This window comes from Hylobates moloch, unplaced genomic scaffold, assembly GCF_009828535.3.
Source record: "Hylobates moloch isolate HMO894 unplaced genomic scaffold, HMol_V3 SCAFFOLD_18, whole genome shotgun sequence".
NCBI lineage: Eukaryota > Metazoa > Chordata > Mammalia > Primates > Hylobatidae > Hylobates > Hylobates moloch.
In genome coordinates this window covers 77,310,873-77,330,253 of record NW_026652293.1, presented here as the reverse complement: position 1 = coordinate 77,330,253, position 19,381 = coordinate 77,310,873, and the positions used below count along the sequence as shown (strand labels likewise).

General features: G+C 40.3%; 1 protein-coding gene across 5 annotated transcripts; it reads right to left on the bottom strand.

The window, feature by feature from the left end:
• Positions 1-1,931: 1,931 nt before the first annotated feature.
• LOC116457767 (cytochrome c oxidase assembly protein COX20, mitochondrial) lies at positions 1,932-14,904 on the bottom strand. Of its 5 annotated transcripts, none has more exons than XM_058430384.1 (5): positions 14,803-14,904; positions 8,196-8,310; positions 8,002-8,065; positions 6,990-7,213; positions 1,932-4,801 (listed from the first exon to the last, which is right to left on the bottom strand). In XM_058430384.1, the coding sequence occupies exons 1-4, from the start codon at positions 14,890-14,892 to the stop codon at positions 7,078-7,080; spliced, it is 405 nt and encodes a 134-aa protein (XP_058286367.1). In that variant the 5' UTR covers positions 14,893-14,904; the 3' UTR covers positions 1,932-4,801; positions 6,990-7,077. The 5 variants fall into 5 exon arrangements, with proteins under 5 accessions (XP_058286367.1, XP_058286368.1, XP_058286366.1 ...); XM_058430385.1 differs by having other exon boundaries at positions 7,055-7,213; XM_058430383.1 differs by lacking the exon at positions 1,932-4,801 and adding an exon at positions 5,873-6,434 and having other exon boundaries at positions 6,762-7,213.
• Between the last annotated feature and the right edge of the window lie 4,477 nt (positions 14,905-19,381).

The following is a 19,381-nucleotide window of genomic DNA, read 5'->3' as shown; positions in this document are numbered from 1 at the left end:
ATTGACTAAAAATATAAATGATTGAAGTAATTTTCATAAGTTGCCCCAGGAATCTTTAATAATAGTTTTAAGGGATAGTAGATTGGACATAGGTAGATGGGTTATATTCATAATGTTAACCTAGAATTATTCAGAAAATATAACACCTATGTAGTAGAATCTTGATTAGAAGCCTAGTGTTGGTAGGCAAACATGTTGATGATGGGCCAGGACATCAGTAATCACTACTTGGTTAGGCAAGTAATTAGGACAGGGATTGTAATCATGTTGTCAATTTGTAGTTACCTAATTATTGATTAGGATACTTCATTTTTCATGCCAGGATTCAGCATATACTTGGGTCTTGAGCAGGGGCTTTGCTTTGAAAGCTGAATCCTGGGCATAAGAAGCTATATACTGTAGTTGAAAGTGTGAAGTAACTGTCAGTGTAGGCTAGTCTCTAGAGAAGTGTCTTTTATAAAGATTCAGGGTTTTTTTGCACTGTTATGATCACCATACTGTGCCAATGACAGTTACTCATGAGCATGTCCAATCTGTCTACATTAATGAAAGATAATGCAGAGATCACAGGCTGGAGAGTTACATCTGACAGAAGTGCTGCACTATTGGGGCATATTCTTTCCTGCTATTCCTTTAATAGTTCCATTCTGAACCTTACAGGAAGTAAAATGAGTTATGTCTGGTAAAATATATGTTGAAAACACTTAAAGCATTGCCACAAATTGGTGTCAGCCAAGACATTTAAAAAAATTTTAAAACACCAAGAATAGACATGGCTAGTATAGACACCAGTCTATAAGTGTGACATTAATGCTATACAAGTTAAAGCATATATAGAGATACCTAAAGAGTTATTGGGGCTTATTTAAATGTCAACTAACAAAGGAATTTTTTGAGGCAGCTTGTATCCTGTATCAGTTGTTTGTATTAAAGATTGGGAGAGTCACGGTCAAGTACAAGAAAAAAGGATTCCAACATAACTTTTTTTTTTTTTTCTTGAAAAGTAAAGCAAACAAATGTGCTGATTTACATTTCATCTCCTTTTCCTTAGTCTGTCCATGTGAATGTGCTGTGTGGAAGAGTTAAAGGGCCCAACTAAATGTTCCAGTGATTCCAATAGGTATTCCAAATTAATTGCTGCTTGTACATTTAATAGTTAATGTTAGGCTTCCAGAATCACTTTAAATAGGACTCTTTTTAAAAAAAAGACGGGGGAAGAGAGTAATTGGTAACCAGATGGACAGAGTCTCTATACCAGAAAAAAACAGGGTGTTTTCTCTTGCATATCTGAGGTGAAGTGTGTATTCTGTGTCCTCTAAGAAATTGGCAGTCCTCTTGCTTAGGTTTACAGGTGTATGTGAAAATAGACCTGAGTCTTTTCAAAGTTAGATCATTTTTCTGATTTCATCTGTTTAACTTTTGGTAATACATTTGTTTTGATATCCACCCTACTTGGTAGAGTGTAAGTACTTCCTTACAACGTTCTAATGTAAAACAGTGCATAGGAGACCTTTCTGTCCTTGGTTGCCCAAAATCTTTTTCATTTCTACTAAATTCAGAAATACGTATTTTTACTAGCTTATGAAAATTTGGAAAATAGCTTGACAACCTTTTGGATAGTGAAGTGATTAGTTCATATATGGAAGTATATAAAATCAACTAGGAATTAAATTCAAGACTGAAGGAATGGGAGGGCTTGTGTGAGCTTTGGTTGTTATCAGTCCAGAATATGTAACTTTCCATTTCCCTGAAAAAGACTTTAGAGGAAATTTATTTTCCCCACTATACGCTCCAGAATGTCTTTAGGTGAAATGAGAGGGCTTGGGCTCTTCTGATTCCAGATGTAGCTATCAGAGTTTGCTTAATGAAATAATGGGTCCACTCACAAATAAAGCAACTGAATGGTTTCTGAAGAGTAGGCAACTTGTGGTTTCATTACCATTTCTGTTCATTTGAGAAAAATCATAAAACTACAGGAAAGGAAACATTCATTTCAAAAATAAGCTTTGAATTTAGATGGTAAGGCATATATGTTTTATTTCACATAACTATTCAGGGTAGAAGTCAAATGAAGAAACATTTCTATGGAAACTTACCCTTTAAGAAGCCAGTATATGCAAAGAATGATTGATACCCCCTGAGGGTGTGCCATATAATAGGTGACTGATAACATGCAGGATTTAATTCTTAGAAGAATTAAGAACAGATATCACCCATTACATTGACTTACATTTTAAAATGAACAATAGAAACCTCTCTCAGAATTAGTATTTGCCTATTAATGTAATCAGTGTAGTCTTCTCAACATAAAAATACTTAAATGTCCTTATTCTAGAACATGGAAGCGTACGGCAAATGCAATGGTTGAAAGCACTGAAAAATATTTGTAAAACATCTGTAGTGCTCACATTATGAACTTTAAATGTAATACTTTGAAAACTATCTTCATAATTTTTTTGTTCTAACAGCTTCCTTTTTAAGAAAACATTTTAAAACATTTTAAAATGGAACTTAATGTGCAAAATAAGTTGTGTAAAATACCAGTATTTGGGTGGTAGAGGATATTGGTATATTATATTGACCTGGGTTGATGACTACTGGACTATTTTAAGATACCTACTTCCAAAACTTATTTTATTCTAGAGGACCACTAAAAATCAGAATTACAGCAATCATTTTAATTTTTCTACTTTCCTTGTTAAGGTCTTCTGCTTACCCAAAGAATAGTGTATATCTTAACATGACTTTTAAAGGGGTGTCTTGATCCCCATCACAGATTTTTATCTAGGAATAGAAGGATTGAAACCCTATTTGATCCCTAGCTCTTTGCTGAAAAGTGCATAAACAGGAATCCTGAATTTATTATATAGACCTCCTCGCATTATATAATCGAAGCAAAGGGAAACCAGCGATGGAGTAGAGGTACGTAGACTAAAGAGATGCTTGCAAATGATGGTACCTAGGGATAGTCAAATTTTCTTGTTGCCAAACTCAGTCAATATAATCACAAGTCCAGAGAAGAGCTAGTTAATTTTAAATTCTCCGAGGTCCTTTTACTGAGATGGAAAAGCACAAGCAGTCAAGGAAAACCAAAGAGGGAGGGGTGAGGGAAGGGGAAAGTGCATAAAGCACGTAAAGATTTTTTAAAAGTAGTTATGATAGATAAGCCACAAGAAGTTTTTAAGACTACTAATAACCATAATTCTATTTTAATCAGCTATTTAGCTGGTACCTACTGCTATATCACCTAGTGTGACATTTCGGAATTAATGGAACAATGAAGGAAGCTATACGCTGGAGGTTCCAGGTGGTCATGGAAGGTAGGTTACTCTTACAGTTTGAAACTGTAAAGTGTGAAAGTGTGGATGAGAGGGGAAGGGGAACCTGGACTATTTTTAATTTTTTTTGAGACGGAGTCTGGCTCTGTTGCTGAGGCTGGGGTGCAGTGATGTGATCGTGGCTCACTGCAACCTCCGCTTTTTGGGTTCAAGCAATTCTGCTTCAGCCTCCTGAGTAGCTGGGATTACAGTTGCACACCACCATGCCAGGCTAATTTTTGTATTTTTTTTTAGTACAGATGGGGTTTCACCATGGTTGGCCAGGCTGGTTTCGAACTTCTAACCGTGTGATCTGCCTGCCTCGGCCTCCCAAAGTGCTGGGATTACAGGCGTGAGCCACCACGCCTGGCCAGGAACCTGGACTATTTTTTTTGTCTAGCATTTATTGACTATCTTGTGCCAGATACTTGGATGAGAATGTAAAGATAAAAATGGCCAAGGTTTTTGCCAATGAGAAACTTAGGCTGTATGTAATTGTACCAGATACTTGTGACCAAGAAAAGCACCAACTATAAGACACAAAATAGTGAGAACTTAAATGAAAAGGTGATTGCAATTCCCAGAAGCTAGTGAGCAAAAGAATGGAAAGTTACAGAGAGGAGGTAAAAAAGGCATTCCAAGTGAAATGAAAAAGTCTGCGTGGCAGCATGGATATAGTATAAAGGTCATAGTGCACTGGGCGTGGTGGCTCACGCCTGTAATCCCAGCACTTTGGGAGGCCAAGGCAGGCGGATCACCTGAGGTCAGGAGTTCCAGACCAGCCTGGCCAACATGGTGAAACCCTGTCTCTATTAAAAATACAAAAATTAGCCAGACGTGGTGGCACGCACCTGCAATCCCAGCTACTTGGGAGGCTGATGCAGGAGAATCGCTTGAACCTGAGAGGTGGAGGTTGCAGTGAGCCGAGATCACGCCATTGTACTCCAGCCTGGGTGATAAGAGTGAAACTCCATCTCAAGAGAAAAAAAAAAAAGGTCATAGTGCATTGAAGGTTTGGCAAAAAACTAAATACAGTTTGGACATGAAGTTGGATGGTAGGGTAGACATTGATAGGAGAGACTGGAAGTGTCTACCAGTCTCTCCTTATTGAGGGTGGGTGTTACAGACTTTCGTAATTTATTAATACACTTGTAAAATCTTAATAACACAAGAATAAAAATTACTAGTGATCATGTAAATACATGAAACATTTAAAAAATAATCCAACCAAATATGTTACAACTTTGTTTTTAATCCAGGTTTCCAGTTTATGCAGACTTCTGTGAAAATGAGCTAACCTTGTTATTGGTGAAGACACTGGAAATTTTACCAGCCGAGAGAGAGCTTCTCTCTTATTCAGGGTAAGATGTAATTGCAGTGTGCTAGCGCTGGAAGGGACCTGTTTTACATGTTATGTATGTTACACACCAGCCCTCCGTGTCCTCCAGTTCTGCATCCTTGGATTCAACTGTGGGTTGAAAATACTGGAGGTAAAAAGACAAAAAATAACAATGAAACAACAAAAGAAATTAAAAATACACAGTATAATAATTATATTTACATAGCATTTATTTTGTATTAGGCATTGTAAGTAATCTAGAGATGATTTAAAGTATATGGGAGAATGTAGATTATGCAACTATGAGGGCATTTTATTTAAAGAGACTTGGGCCTGTGGATACCAAGGAATAACTAAGGTAAAACAGCGTACGTGGCCTGTCCCCAGTTTGTTAAATATCAGATTATTGATTAGTGATCATCAATATTTTCCCACATTCATACAGTGCTGCCTCTGAAAACATGGTATGGAATTTTTTTTTTTTTTTTGAGATGGGGAGTCTCACTCCGTCACCTAGGCTAGAGTGCAATGGCGCGATCTTGGCTCACTGCAACGTCCGTCTGCCCCACCTCAGGTTCAAGTGATTCTTAGGCCTCAGCCTCCCGAGTACCTGGGACTACAGGCATGCACCACCACGCCTGGCTAATTTTTGTATTTTTAGACAAGACAGGGTTTCACCCTGTTGGCCAGGCTGGTCTCAAACTCCTAACCTCAGGTGATCCAACTGCCTCGGCCTCCCAAAGTGCTGAGATTACAGGTGTGAGCCACCGTGCCCGGTGGAATTTTTTAACTATTTGGTTACGACTAATTTGGATAATGTAGATTGCATGCAGCTTTGATTTGTGCCACTAAGAGTGGGCAAACTGTCTTCCTTTTTGTCAATCAGTAAAAATTTTCCCTCAACATGTGTTTGACAGTGTCATTCACTGCTAAGTTAAGGCACTTGGTAAACCACACAGCCTCTGCATCATAACCTTCCTAGCGACAGCCACAAGAAAAGGTGGGCATGGGAGGGAAAATGCTCTTGTGAATTGAACTGGAGCAAGCTCCACTTTTCTTTAGAAAAAGACGTAGATCAAAATAACTAATATTTTCTTCCTTGCTCTATTTCTGTGCCTTCCATGGTACATCAAAAGAATAGGACCAGTAATGGCCACAATCCTATTGACTGCTGGTATCTTCCCCCCAATATTTCTTGAAGCATTTCTTAAGCATCTAGCTTGTGTTTTGTTATATTTAATAGATTTTCTTAAAGTACTGTACAGATTAAAACCAGAAATAACTTCATTTTCCTAGAAAGGGATAATTTCTCCTGGAGAATAAATCCTGAGGATTTAGTTAGATGCTGTGGGTATTCTTGTATTTTAAATAATATTTTAATGGGAGCAGCTGATTGACTTTCAAAAGGATTGTCTACATTGATAGTAATTCTGCAGTTTTCTGTTGCATCAGTCTGCCAGACAAGTTCCATGTGCATATTTAAATTAAGAACGAATTATACTTAAAAATATAAACCCTGCATACTTCCCCAAAAATGTTTAGGGCAGTTAAAAACAACTCTTTTGGAAGATGACTCACATTTTAAGAAATGAGAGAACACTGTCAAATGATGAATGCATTTAAAAAATAATTTGCAAAGTGATAAAATCCCTTAGTTTTAAATCTTACAATGACATTAGCTGTTACAAGAAGTCAGTAAGTATTTGCTGCTTTTTAATGGGATAATAATAAGGTTGAGGTTTTTGTTAAGGGAAGTTTACTTATCATTAAACTCTATACTTACTACTACTACAAGGGAAACTCTTTCCAAGTACATTAAACACTAGGTTTTGGCCGGGCGTGGTGGCTCATGCCTGTAATCCCAGCACTTTGGAAGGCCGAGGCGGGCGGATCACGAGGTCAGGAGATCGAGACCATCCTGGCTAACACAGTGAAACCCTGTCTCTACTAAAAATACAAAAAAATTAGCCGGGCGCGGTGGCGGGCGCCTGTAGTCCCAGCTACTCGGGAGGCTGAGGCAGGAGAATGGCGTGAACCCGGGAGGTGGAGCTTGCAGTGAGCCAAGATCGGGCCACTGCACTCCAGCCTGGGCCACAGAGCCAGACTCCACCACCACAAGGGAAACTCTTTCCAAGTACATTAAACACTAGGTTTTATAATTCTTTGCCACACTGCCAATAAATTCTGTTCACATTTTAAGGATGACAAGTCCACTATATGTAACACGTAAGAATGCTATCCTGGTAGTAGACACAGGGCCAGAATAAATTGGCAAGTTTTCATTCCATACAAGAGTGGGGAAAAAAAATGACTACAACTTAAACTTTATTTACTTGATTGAGAGCTTATTGCACATGAAATGTTTTATGTGGTTGATCTTAACTTCGTTTACACTGACTTCTTTTCTATGCTCAAGATTGTTCAATTGCTGCTGTTGCCGTTGTGTTTTCTTTCAGGATCGAGGTGGGTACCTTCATATAATATCTTCTTTTTAATTTCTTCTCTGGCAATTCTTTCCTGGATTCTTTGCTTTGCATAATTATACCTACAATGAAACCTTGAAAGAATATGAATAAATTGTTAATATAAAGTCCTACAGAAATTAATTCATGCAATTTCTCTATAAATTACGCAAAACTTAAATACTTACAGATGGCCACCCTGACTACCCTGAGACTGAAAAATATGTTCTAATTTACAGTGCTGTTTTTGGGCAGTTTTGGCGTCAGAATACCTATCAACACATTCTTTTTTATTAGGGAAAAAAAGGATGTCTACATAACAATTTGTAAAGTGATAAAATCCATTAGTTTTAAGTCTTCTGATAGCATTGGTTATTATAAGAAACTAGTATTTGCTCTCGTTTTTAACGGGATAATAATGCTATGTCTACATAAAATGATTTCTATCACCTTAAACAGCTCACTGTAGAAATTCATGTATAAATGGAACCATATAGTACATACATACCGTACTCTTAGGTCTGGCAAGTATTTGAGGTTCATCCATATTTTATATTCACTCATCAGTAGTTGTAAACACATTCTTAAAGTAGCGTTTTCAGATATGAATAAGCAGGGATGAAATAAGTATTAGGGTAAGGGAAATGGTTGAGGCTTTCCTAAGTGAAGTGTAAAACAGCTTTCTTTTTAATGGGATGTCTAATATGCATTTATCTGTTCAAGCATTTTAAGATAGATTTCCATGAAAATGTCCTGAAAAATCAAGATTCTTCATTGAGGGTGAGGATCTCCCAATGGGAGATTGCTCTGAAAAAAGCATGTGCTTTTTGAATTAGATAACCTACTATAATCATGGATGTTCTCGAATACTTAGCAAACATACCAGCATCCCAAAGTCACCAAGATAAACCCTCCTACTCCAACATCACATGATCTTCTAATTCTACCTGTCAAAGATAAGCATAACAATCAGAATATGATTACGTTATATACATTACTCCATCTAGAAAAAAATCGTTCATTACATAGAGAAATGCTTTTTTAGTACACAGAGAAATAAAAAACACAGATACTCACTAGTGAACAAAAAATGTCCAAAGCCAGCCACAACCGATCCTAATGAACCATACAATATTGAATCCCGGGCGCAGGGGGTATTTTCAACATCTAAAAATCCTAGGAGCTTAAGGGACTAGAATGAAAAAAAGAACCTAGATTGAGTAAGAAAGTATTTCATTTTGGGGTGCTTTGGCAAAAATGACAATACACCATTTCTTTTGTTGCAGTTGAGGGTTTAAACTAGAGTATGTGCCACGTGACAACCTAAATCAGCTTGCATTGTCTTTGTCCAGCTTTGGTATGCAGTCTGAATGTTTAAATCCGAAAACCTTAAAAATTGGACCAGAAAACCCTTAAGCAGTAGGGTAACTTTGAGCTGTATCTTAATTTGCTAATCAACTGACTTGGAAATAGGAGAATACATTTATGAGCTCTTTAAATGAGTTTATTTGGGAATATACCTATCACTGGAATTGAAAGCAGCATAGTTTGCTTCAGTAACTCCAATAATTTGGGAAGCAGAAATGGAAAAAGTAATTTGAGTCACGTTTGCTTATGTAGTGCCGTTTAAAATTCCCCTGGTAATTACCTTTCATATTTTATTAACTAGGTTAACATCAACTGTGGTTGTAAGAGTAAATGTTTCACGTTAAGATAAACATGGGCAATATATTAAACTGTATTCTAGTCTCTTCTTGCCTGTGAAGTGAGGCTGCACTTGATTACATTTCTTTGTTCATAATACGTGGTAACGACAGCTAGGTGTGGTCAAAAACACAGGGATGCAAAGAGCTGGATTTTTATCTCAGATCTGCCACTAACTTTTGTATCCTTTAGGCTACTTTTGTTTCTGTGGTCTCAATCTATAACATGAATGGGTTGGGTTAAATGACTGAAGTTCCTTCAAGTGCTAAAATTCTTTTTCTACAGTCTTCATTGGATTTATATATTTCTTTTTCCTAATATGTTTAACTGGGATGTCTGTCACTGTACTTCAGGGCGGCAAGACAGACATCTGAAAGTAACAGTCACACTGTTGAACTGGCATTTCTGTTAACACAAAAGTTTAGAAAACTCATGGTAACTTACTTGATTAAGTGTATATAAAATTTTCAGTAAGGCTGCTTTTAAAAGCAACCACTGTCCATTTAAAGGTTTCAGTTATCTTCAATGGGTTAATATTGTTTGGGGCAGGACATTAAACTAGAAGGGATTCTATAGGATGAGGTGATACCTAGAAGGTAATATATTGTAAGGCAAAAGAGATTAGAAGAAATGGGGAAAGGACAGTAAAAGGCAAGTCAGATCAAAGGTTTAAACATGAAGATATTCTCAATTGTATTTCTGCCTATGTTTGCTTCTTTGGCTCAAGCATCTGTTGGAAGAGACAAAATGTGACTTGGTTCATAATAAAGCAAAAATTATTTACTCTCGGATCATTCTATTCCATTTTTTCCCGCTTCCTGTCTGGCCCCCTGCTCCCACCCACATGCCTAACATAGGATTGCTTCAAAGCTTTGCAGTACAGTTCTTCACATTACCAAGAGGTTGGGGGATTTCATTTAGCAAGACGACTTTTTCCTATCAGCTTGAAAGCCCAGGGGACATATGATCATGTGGGTAGTGTTATGCAGATGGGGAGTGCTGGACTTAGCATTTCCCCAAGGATGGGATGCTGGGGCCAGAGGGTTAGTACCAGTTTTATCTAGTCTTAGGTGCAAAGATACAAGTGTGAGACCAGCTTGTACCACGGGGTAGAATTAAGTATTTTCTAGTCCCACTCTCAGATTCTGATTTAGATTCATTGGAATCTATGTTTAGAAAACTCTAGGTGGTTTTTTCTGATGACTGTCAGATTGGGGAAACACTGCTTTAGGAAATTTTATTTTATTTTTTAATAAAAGTAAATTTGCAAACAATAGGAAAATAGCTCAGCTGGCTTTAAAGGCAAATATCTAAATAGAAGCTACGTATCTTATTTAAAATAGTGCCTTCTGAAACAAACCCAATCCCCAACAGAACTCTCTGGTCTAAAATAATAGTGGTTGATCTCATAATTAAGAGCTGCTGGTGAGGGGGGTGGGTATTAGTGCCAGGCTCTCTACATGTTTTGTAATTCTCCAACCTCTCTGTGAGATTACCTCTGAAACAGGTTCGGGGACTTAGGAGGCTAATAATAAGTGTTGGCAGGAGTGGAGGTAGAAGTCAGTTTCACCGCAAAGCCTATGACATTTCCATTGTGCCAAACCACATCATTAAGAAGTAACCAAGGCTGGAGGGTTCGGTGGGGAGCTTTCTAGTTGTCACATATCTAAGGAGTGATATGATTTCAGTATATAAATCCCTGCAATTTCTATCAAAATGGGAAGAATATGCAATGACTTGAGCCTGTATACCTTTACAGTTAAGTACACTGAACTGTAAAATGCCCAGAAGTGGAGATGAATAAAGGATCCCAGGCATAACTCCCTTTGAAGTATTCTATTTATATACGGAAGTATTCTGTTCATAATATACATGCCTTTAACATTTCTCTTCTATTCCTTAAGTAGCCTGCAAACTTAAGATTTAACTCTTTGCTACTAACAAATGGGAACCCTTAAAAATAAATTAAGGAAATGTTAGACATTTTTAAAGCTTAGATTTAGAAAAGCAGCTTTACCAGCTCACCCTGATGAATCTAAGGAAAGCTCAAGAGATTTCCAAGCCAGAATGTCAATAATGTATAGAAATAGATCTGATCAGAGACAGTTGATCTTCCACCACTATATCTGCCTCAGTGCCCGTATTTGTCTTTCATTGCAAAGGATGAACTGGCCCTATTCCTATCTAATGCTAGTCTTCCCACTTGGGCACTTGATTCCCCTCTCACATACTCAAGGGCTTGGCTTCTATAGCTACCCCTTTCATTTGCATCGTTCGTTTTTTCACTTGCAATAATTTACTGTCAACCCTCTTGGCCAGGCGCAGTGGCTCACCCCGTCATCCCAGCACTTTGGGAGGCCAAAGTGGGTGGATCACCTGAGGTCAGAAGTTCAAGACCAGCCTGGCCAACATGGCAAAACCCTGTCTCTACTAAAAGTACAAAAATTAGCCAGGCATGGTGGCACATGCCTGTAATCCCAGCTACTCGGGAGGCTGAGGCAGAATCGCTTGAAACCAGGAGGTGGAGGTTGCAGTGAGCTGAGGTGGCACCACTGCACTCCAGCCTGGGCAACAGAGCAAGAAGACTCAAAAAAACCCAAAATTCCTCTGTACACCCCTCTCCCCTCATCAGCCTCCTAAACCACCATCCTTTCGGGGCACAACTTCTTGAGTCTAGGTGTGCTTTTCTACTTAAAACCTCCCATTCTCCCTTTAACTCACTTGAGTGAGGTATCTATCCACTGAACTTCACTTGACATTAGTCAAGACCTCTAAAAGACATCCACTGCAGTCTATCTTAATCTGAATCTCAGCATATGTGGCACAAGTTATCATTTGTTTTTGAAACTTTTTTACTTTTACTTGGCTTCAAATACGTCTCCTGGTTTTCCATTTCATTGACATCTTTGTTGCTGTTCCCTCCTCTACAGACCTGATTTTGAAGTGCCACTCTTACCTCCTTTGGAATCTAGTCTCCTCCTAGGTATCTCAAGGCTTTCAATTAAATGCCATTATATGATGACTCCAGATTTCTAAATCAAACCCTAATCTCTCCCAAGCTTCAGCCTCATTCATCTGCTTAATGAATGACACTTTTATGTACAAAAAGCACCTTGAACCTAGTATTTGCAAAATATATTTTCACCTCCAAACCTTCCTCTTAATGGCACACTACTCAACCAATTTTCAGACCCAAAACCCAAGAGTCATCCTTGATTCCTTCATCAAATCCACGTTAAATATATTAACAAGTCTGGAAGGATCTACATTTCTAAATACATCCTGAGCCAGACCACTGCCCACCAACTTCATTGCTAATATAGGTTGAGCATCCCAAATCTGAAACTGATATGACATCAAAAGAAAATGTTTCGTTTTTTTTTTTGAATTGGGAAGCTCAACCTGTCCTATCAAATTACCATCTATCAACAGTACCTTTCAGATCTTGATTCTACTCATAAAAATGTGTATCAGATGACATAATAAGTCCTCCGTAGCCTCCGATTATGCTCAGAATCTTTACCATTGCTCCAAAGGCCCTACGTGATCTCGTGCTCTTTCATATCCCACTCTTGGCCACTAGTCCAGGCACAGTGGCCTTGCCATTCCTCTATTAGAGATGGTTATTACGGAACGAACATATGCTGCCTTTCTCCTGGATCTTTGCATGACTGGCTCAGTAGAAGTCTTCCTTATTGATTCCCTCAGTAGAATGTCAGCTCCTTAAAGGGATTTTTCCTGTCTTGACCAGTCTAGTACCTAGTTTAGTGTCTAATACTCAGTAGGTACTCTGTAAATATTTTTTGAATGGGTGAATTAAGAAATTACCTGAATGTGAATTTACCTGTATGTACCAAATTTCACATTTTAAAGTTTCTTACAAGGACAAGAATGTGGCAGAGGACAGTTTTTAGGGGCTAGTTCTATCAAGGTATGCCAGCTTGGTAACTCCCATTTTTACTTCAGGTTTGCTAATTCTTATAATAAAATAATCCTCCCTGGGTTGTGCTGGAATGATCACTGACACATTCTTTAAAACAAATAACCACAGGCTTCCTGACAGCACCTTGTGCTGTTAATTCGTCATAGCTTCTATTAATTTAATTAGCTTTTTGATGGGCTCTGATAGGTACTACTGTTTCATGAGCAATTTTTGTTTTTTTTGGCCTCCCACCTCTGACCGTGCTCAGTTTGAGGCTTATAACTATCTTCATTTCAACAACTACAATATTGTTTTGCGACTTACTGATGGGCCAATTAAATAGGTCAATGTTGATCCTCTTTTAAGTTTTTTTTTTAATTTCCAATGGATTAAACCACCTTTATGACCTTTAAAAACAGCAGTTATCTCCTACCAAAAGTCCCACTCAGGATTCCAGTGTTTATCACAAAACTGAATCTAGGATTTACTGTGTGTATACAAGGATCTTTTTTTTTTTTTTTAAACACTAAGCTTATTCCAAATGGGCAGTGTATGGGACAGTAAAAACAGATAAGGCACCAGTAGTACGTAAATTGACAACCTGTTGGATATTAAGTATGAAAACAAATTATACAGTATTTGTTAATATTAATCATATGATCTGATGTCTTGGCCAAATTTAGATGGAAGCCCACCAGAGAAACAAGCAAGAGCAAGAAGTGAGCAAAATTTCCAAGCTGAGAGAATATCTTAAAAGTATATATTAGGAGCCATTTAGCACACAGTGGGTCTTCTATAAATATTTGCTCGTGATTAACCAATGTTACGATCTCCATAGTTTATATTAAAACTTTTTTCCTCTTGCATTATCCTGTTCTGAATACCTGTTCTGCCCTGAGAATATAAATTGGGTTCTCCGCTCTTAATAAGGAGCCCAGGAAAAGAGGAAGACAAGATCATTTATTACCTTCCAATATGATAAATGTAACGACGTACAAGATGCCTGGGAAGATGGTTAAAGTACGTAAGTCAGCTTTGGTGAAACACAGGAGCCCTTCCAGGGAGAGCGCTTGCTTTAGCTTTACTATACCAAGAATTTGGGTTTTATCCTTAAAGAGATGGGATGGGCTGCTACGACTGGATGTTAGGCAGAGGGATGAAAACTGTCCAGTTTACAGGCTGGAAAGGGCCAGCGGACAATAGTGGAAGGTGGATTCAGGAGAGTATGGAGACAGGGACACCAGCTAGGGAGGCTACTGGTGATGGGGAAGAAATCTTAGCCTTTCATCTCATCGTAGTACAATCAAGTCATCCCTCAGCAATTACTCCTATGTTAAATGTGATGAATACAACGTGTTAAAGACAAGGCACCTGTCCTCAACGGAGTTTTAATCTCTACTATTAGCCTTTACTAGCAAATTACAGTGCAGTGCCCTTAGCAGCAAAATTTTCTCGCCAAAAGATTCAGTATTGTTAGCTTAGTTCATAATAACCTGTAGTAAATCATTAGTACTACTGGTCCCCTCCTCCCTCTAGTTTTGTTCAATTTTGTCCCGGCAACTTAGATTAAAATATTGGGGGCTTGGGATAAGGACTAGGAACAGTTAAAATAGTTTCAAGCCCATGGGTAGCCGAGAAGCCGGTGACACGTGCTCCGGGCCTAGGAGCTCCGCGGAGACCGTCCTTACCCACCGCCCACCCGCGGCGCGCGCCTCGCGGATCCCCAGGTTACCTTCCTCTCCTCGGGCTCACTGGGCTCCGGCGCGGCGGCCATGAGGACGACTCCGCGACTCCACCCGCCCTGCACCGCCGGGGTCGCCGGAGCAGAAGCCCGGCCGGCCGCGCCCCTCCCCGTCCCGCCCCCACGCGACGCCGCCTCCCGCCCTGTCCCGACGCGCCGGCCGCCATTTTAGGGAACGTTCCTAACGCTCCGCAGTGGCCGCACCGGGCCGGGCTGTCTTGTCCTTTGTTCCATCAAACGGGTCACACTTTCTTCCCAGCTCGGCACACAGCCTGCAGGGGCGGGAGAGCGGAAGGAGAAGGGTTCAGGAAACAAACCGGCTCCCGGATTCCTGGCGAGGCGGGGGCGTAACCGAGCCAGACAGCTCCGCTTCCCGCGCCAGCCCCCTCCTCCGCCCCAACCGCCATTTCTAACCGTCTCCGGCGCGCGAGCTCACATGCACGAGCCCCGGGCGCGCGCCGAGGGGCGGCGCCGCCGCTTTGTCCTGCGGGGTGGGCCCCGCAGCGGGGGTCGGCCCGGCCCCAACCCACACCCCGCCCCAGCCCACCGACCCGGAAGGCGCTCCGCGCTGGCTCGGCGGCCCTCGTCCCCTAAGTGTCCTTTGTCCTTCCGGCCACGGGACGAGCCCTTGGTGCCGGGGCAGCCCCACTCTGCACCAGCAGCCATTTAGTCCCCCGCGCCTTCCTCGCGCAAACGGGGCTCCCACGCCCACCCCACTTCCTCCTTTTTATAGTTTCATTACTAAGTGACTTTAAAATAGCACCGCGCAGTTTGCCTAAAGGAGACTGGGGACAAAATGGAGGGAGCAGCTCGCTAATGAACATGCGTCAGGACGTTGGTGTCCGCGGGGAGGGCGCGCGTGGGGCGAAGTCTTCCGGCATCCCCGAAGAAAAATGCCTCTGCAACGTGCATTTCTGATGTGAAGTCGTGTTCCACGTTTCACTCCTCCCTAAGACTGCGACATAACGTGAAACAAAATACTGCATATTGGCGAGCTCAATCGAGAACGCGTGCATGCAGGTCGAGCCCATTTTTCAGCCATCGAAATAATACAATGCAATTTTTTCTAGTATTTATAATTTTTTCCGTTTAACCTTATGCCTTCTTTATGTACTTTTACATTTCACGTTTAGGTTATATGTAACCTAAGGGCACTCCTTAGGAGACTGGACTTGTAGAATATGTCATTGTGCAAAGTCATGCTGCTTCGAATTATGCTGCTCGCTAGCACACAGCAAGCGCTCAGTGTTAACGATGTCGAATCATATTAAGTACTGTTCATTGGGCGTTTTCTTGCTCCGTAACGAGCTTACTTGCATGGCCATTTAATACCTTTCTACAATCCCAGTAAAATGCACAGTGTAGCATGTGTATTTATGTGTCACAGTTTTTTTTTTTTTTTTTTGGGGTTTTTTTTTTTTTTTTGGGGGGGGGGGGTTGTTTTTGTTTTTGAAATTGCAAGTAGAAGCTACATACTGTGCCGGACGCGGAGGCTCACGCCTGTAATCCCAGCACTTTGGGAGGCTGAGGCGGGCGGATCACGAGGTCAGGAGTTCGGGACCAGCCTGGTCAACGTGGTGAAACCTCGTCTCTACTAAAAATACAAAAATTAGCCTGGCGTGGTGGGGGGCGCCTGTAATCCCAGCTACTTGGCAGCCTGAGGCAGGGGAATAGCTTGAAAAGGGAAGGCGGAGGTTGCAGGGAGCCGAGATCGTGCCACTGTACTCCAGCCTGGGAGAAAGAGCGAAACTCCGTCTGGGCGGGGGGAGAAACTACATATTGCTCTACTGTGTGCTAGGGAAAAGAAAAAAAGTCACCCTACTGGTGATATCCTGCCAATTCTGGATTCTCCGCTGAAATTCTAATGCTAACTATGCTTTGAACTCCAGATCTGAAAGGCAGTGTTGAAGGTAGTAATATTCCATGAAGGAGTGGGGAATTCTTTTGAAGTCATTGTTGATTATGTTGTAAAAGGAAAACTGGAAAAGTACCAGGTAAAACACCACTGAGTCATCCTATTTTATTTTTATTGTGACTTTGAAAATTTGCTAGAGTAGACATTGTTGGGGTCTATTTCATTTGTCTTTGAAAAGTATTTTCATAAGGACGATTTAATTTTTTTTTTTTTTGATACAGCATCACTTTGTCGCCCAGGCTGGAGTGCAGTGGCGCAATCTCAGCTCACTGCAACCTCTGCCTCCCGGGTTCAAGTGAGTCTCCTGCCTCAGCTTCCTGGGTAGCTGGGATTACATGCGCCTGCCACCACACCCGGCTAATTTTTGTATTTTTAGTAGAGAAAGGGTTTCATTATGTTGGCCAGGCTGGCCTCAAACTCCTGACCTCAGGTGATACGCCTGCCTCGGGTTTCCAAAGTGCTGGGATTACAGGCGTGAGCCACTGTGCCTGGCCTATTTTAAAATTTTTATTTTCACAAAATTGCATAATACTTCCATTTTTAATTGTTTAACAGTTATAGAATGGAAAGCAAAAATCTCAGTTCTTTCTCTCCTTTCTAAAGTAAATATAACTAACAGTTTGATGTTGCTCTTTCTAAACTCTTCTTTTGCCTTCTTAAAAAAAAAATTATTTGTAGAGACAGGAGGTGGGGCATGGTGTCTCACTATGTTGCCCAGGCTGGTCTCAAACTCCTGGACTAAAGTGATCCTCCTGTCTCACCCTCCCGAAGTGCTGGGATTACAGACATGAACTATGGCACCCGGCTTTTTCTTAATTAAATATTATCACACGAGGCTGGGCATGGTGGCTCATGACTGTAATCCTAGCACTTTGGGAGGCCGAGGCAGGTGGATCAGCTGAGGTCAGGAGTTCAACACCAGCCTGGCCAACATGGCGAAACCCTGTCTCTACTAAAAATACAAAAATTAGCTGGGTGTAGTGGCACACACCTGTAATCCCAGCTACTTGGAAGGCTGAGGCAGGAGAATCGCTTGAACCTGGGAGGCGGAGGTTGTGGTGAGCCGAGATTGCGCCATTGCACTCCAGCCTGGGCAACAAGAGCGAAACTTCGTCTCAAAAACAAAAAAAATTATCCCATGAACACCTATATTTTGTCTTCATTAAAACAACACTGGAATATAAGGGGTAAATAATGAAAGGCTCTATGTCACACTTGCCTCCACGCCTATGTATACATGTATCTGTGTGTGATACATGTTAAAATGACACTGTACCACATCATTTGCATTCAGTAATTTACTTTTTTCCATATATCTGGGAATTTGTTTGATGTATGTACTGCAGATTTACTCATTCATTTTAATGACTGCTTAATAATCCTTTTCTTTCTGATTGACATTTCTGAAAGTTTCCATTTTTTACTAATCCCCCAAAAATGCTTCAATCAGCATCTTTATGCATGCATATATATCTGTGCACATGTTCAAGTATTTCTGTAGGGTAAATATCTGGAAATGGAATAACTGATTTAAAGGTTATTAAATAACTGATGTAATACACAATTTAAAATGTAATACATACTGCTAATTTGTCCTCCAAAAATACTATCAATCTACATTTCCCATCAACTGTATGGGAGAGTTACCTGTTTCCTCACCTTTTCAACACTGCATATGTTCACATGTTTTAATTTGGGGGGAGGGTGGGCGTGATGGCTCAGGCCTGTAATCCCCTTACAATTTGAGAGGCCAAAGCAAGAGGATCTCTTCAGGCCAGGAGTTCGAGACCAGCCTGGGCAACAAAGTGAGACTCCTCCCAACAGCCATCTCTGTCAAAAAAAAAAAATTAGCTGGGCTCAGTGGCATGTGCCTGTAATCTCAGCTTTTGGGGGGTTTTGGGAGTAGCTGAGGCAGGAGGAAGCATCGCTTGAGTCCGGGAGCATGAGGATGCAGTGAGCTATGATTGTGCCTCTGCACTCCAGCTTGGGCGACAGAGCAAGACCCTGTCTCTAAGCTGAATCTGAAGGGGGGGAAGATGTTATCTTATTGCTTTAAACTTTTCCTGATTGCTACTGTGGTTGAGCATTCTTCCAAATGTTTATTGACCATTCTTTCTCTAAGAATTAACTTTGTATAGCTTTAAACACACTTTGTGTGTTTAAAAATTTGGGGACAGCACTTTGGGAAGCCAAGGTGGGCAGATCACATGAGGTCAGGAGTTTGAGACCAGCCTGGCCAACATGGCGAAACCCCGTCTCTACTAAAAATACAAAAATTAGCCAAGTATGGTAGTTTGCACCTGCAGTCCCAGCTACTCAGGAGGCTGAGGCAGGAGAATTGCTTGAACCCAGGAGGCGGAGGTTGCAGTAAGTCGAGATTGTGCCATTACACTCCAGCCTGGGTAACAGAGTGAGACTCTGTCTCAAAATAAAGAAATAAATAAAATTGGTTGTGTATGTGATTTTCTTGTTAAAGTAGCTCTTTACAAGTATAGTTTTTAGTCCTTATATATGTAACGAATATTTTCTGCATGTTCACTTATTTGTTGTTTTTGTTTATGGGGTCTTTTATTTCTCAAACGTTTTAACTCTTTTTTTCTTGCAGAGTCAAATCTGTCAATATTTCCTTTTATGGTGCTTGATCTTGTGTCTTGCCTAAGTAGACGTTCTTGACTCATAATGAAAACATACTTTCATGATTTTGAAAATAATCCTATACTCCCTTTCTCATTCATAATTTTGAATATTTTTTCTTCTAAAAAGACCAACTTTTGGTTTTACTATTTTTTATTTCATTTTCTATTTTACATTTAAAAAAATTTACCTGATATATTCTATTGTCTTTTTTTAGCTTTTTGAATTGACTACTTCATTCACTTTTTCTCTGTCTTTTTTGGTTTCTAATGAATGTCGTTATGACTATAAAATTCCCTTTGAGAATCATTTTATCGTTCATTATATCAGATTATCATAGAGGTAAT

Bases quoted from the DNA above. Each gene is read 5' to 3' on its own strand.
- LOC116457767 (XM_058430384.1), bottom strand. From the start codon at position 14,892: ATGGCGGTTGGGGCGGAGGAGGGGGCTGGCGCGGGAAGCGGAGCTGTC. The intron at 8,311-14,802 runs GTTTGTTTCCTG...TTTTCATTCTAG, and splicing joins CGCCAGGAATCCGGGAGCCG to TCCCTTAAGCTCCTAGGATT. The intron at 8,066-8,195 runs GTGAGTATCTGT...TATCTTTGACAG, and splicing joins TGGACATTTTTTGTTCACTA to GTAGAATTAGAAGATCATGT.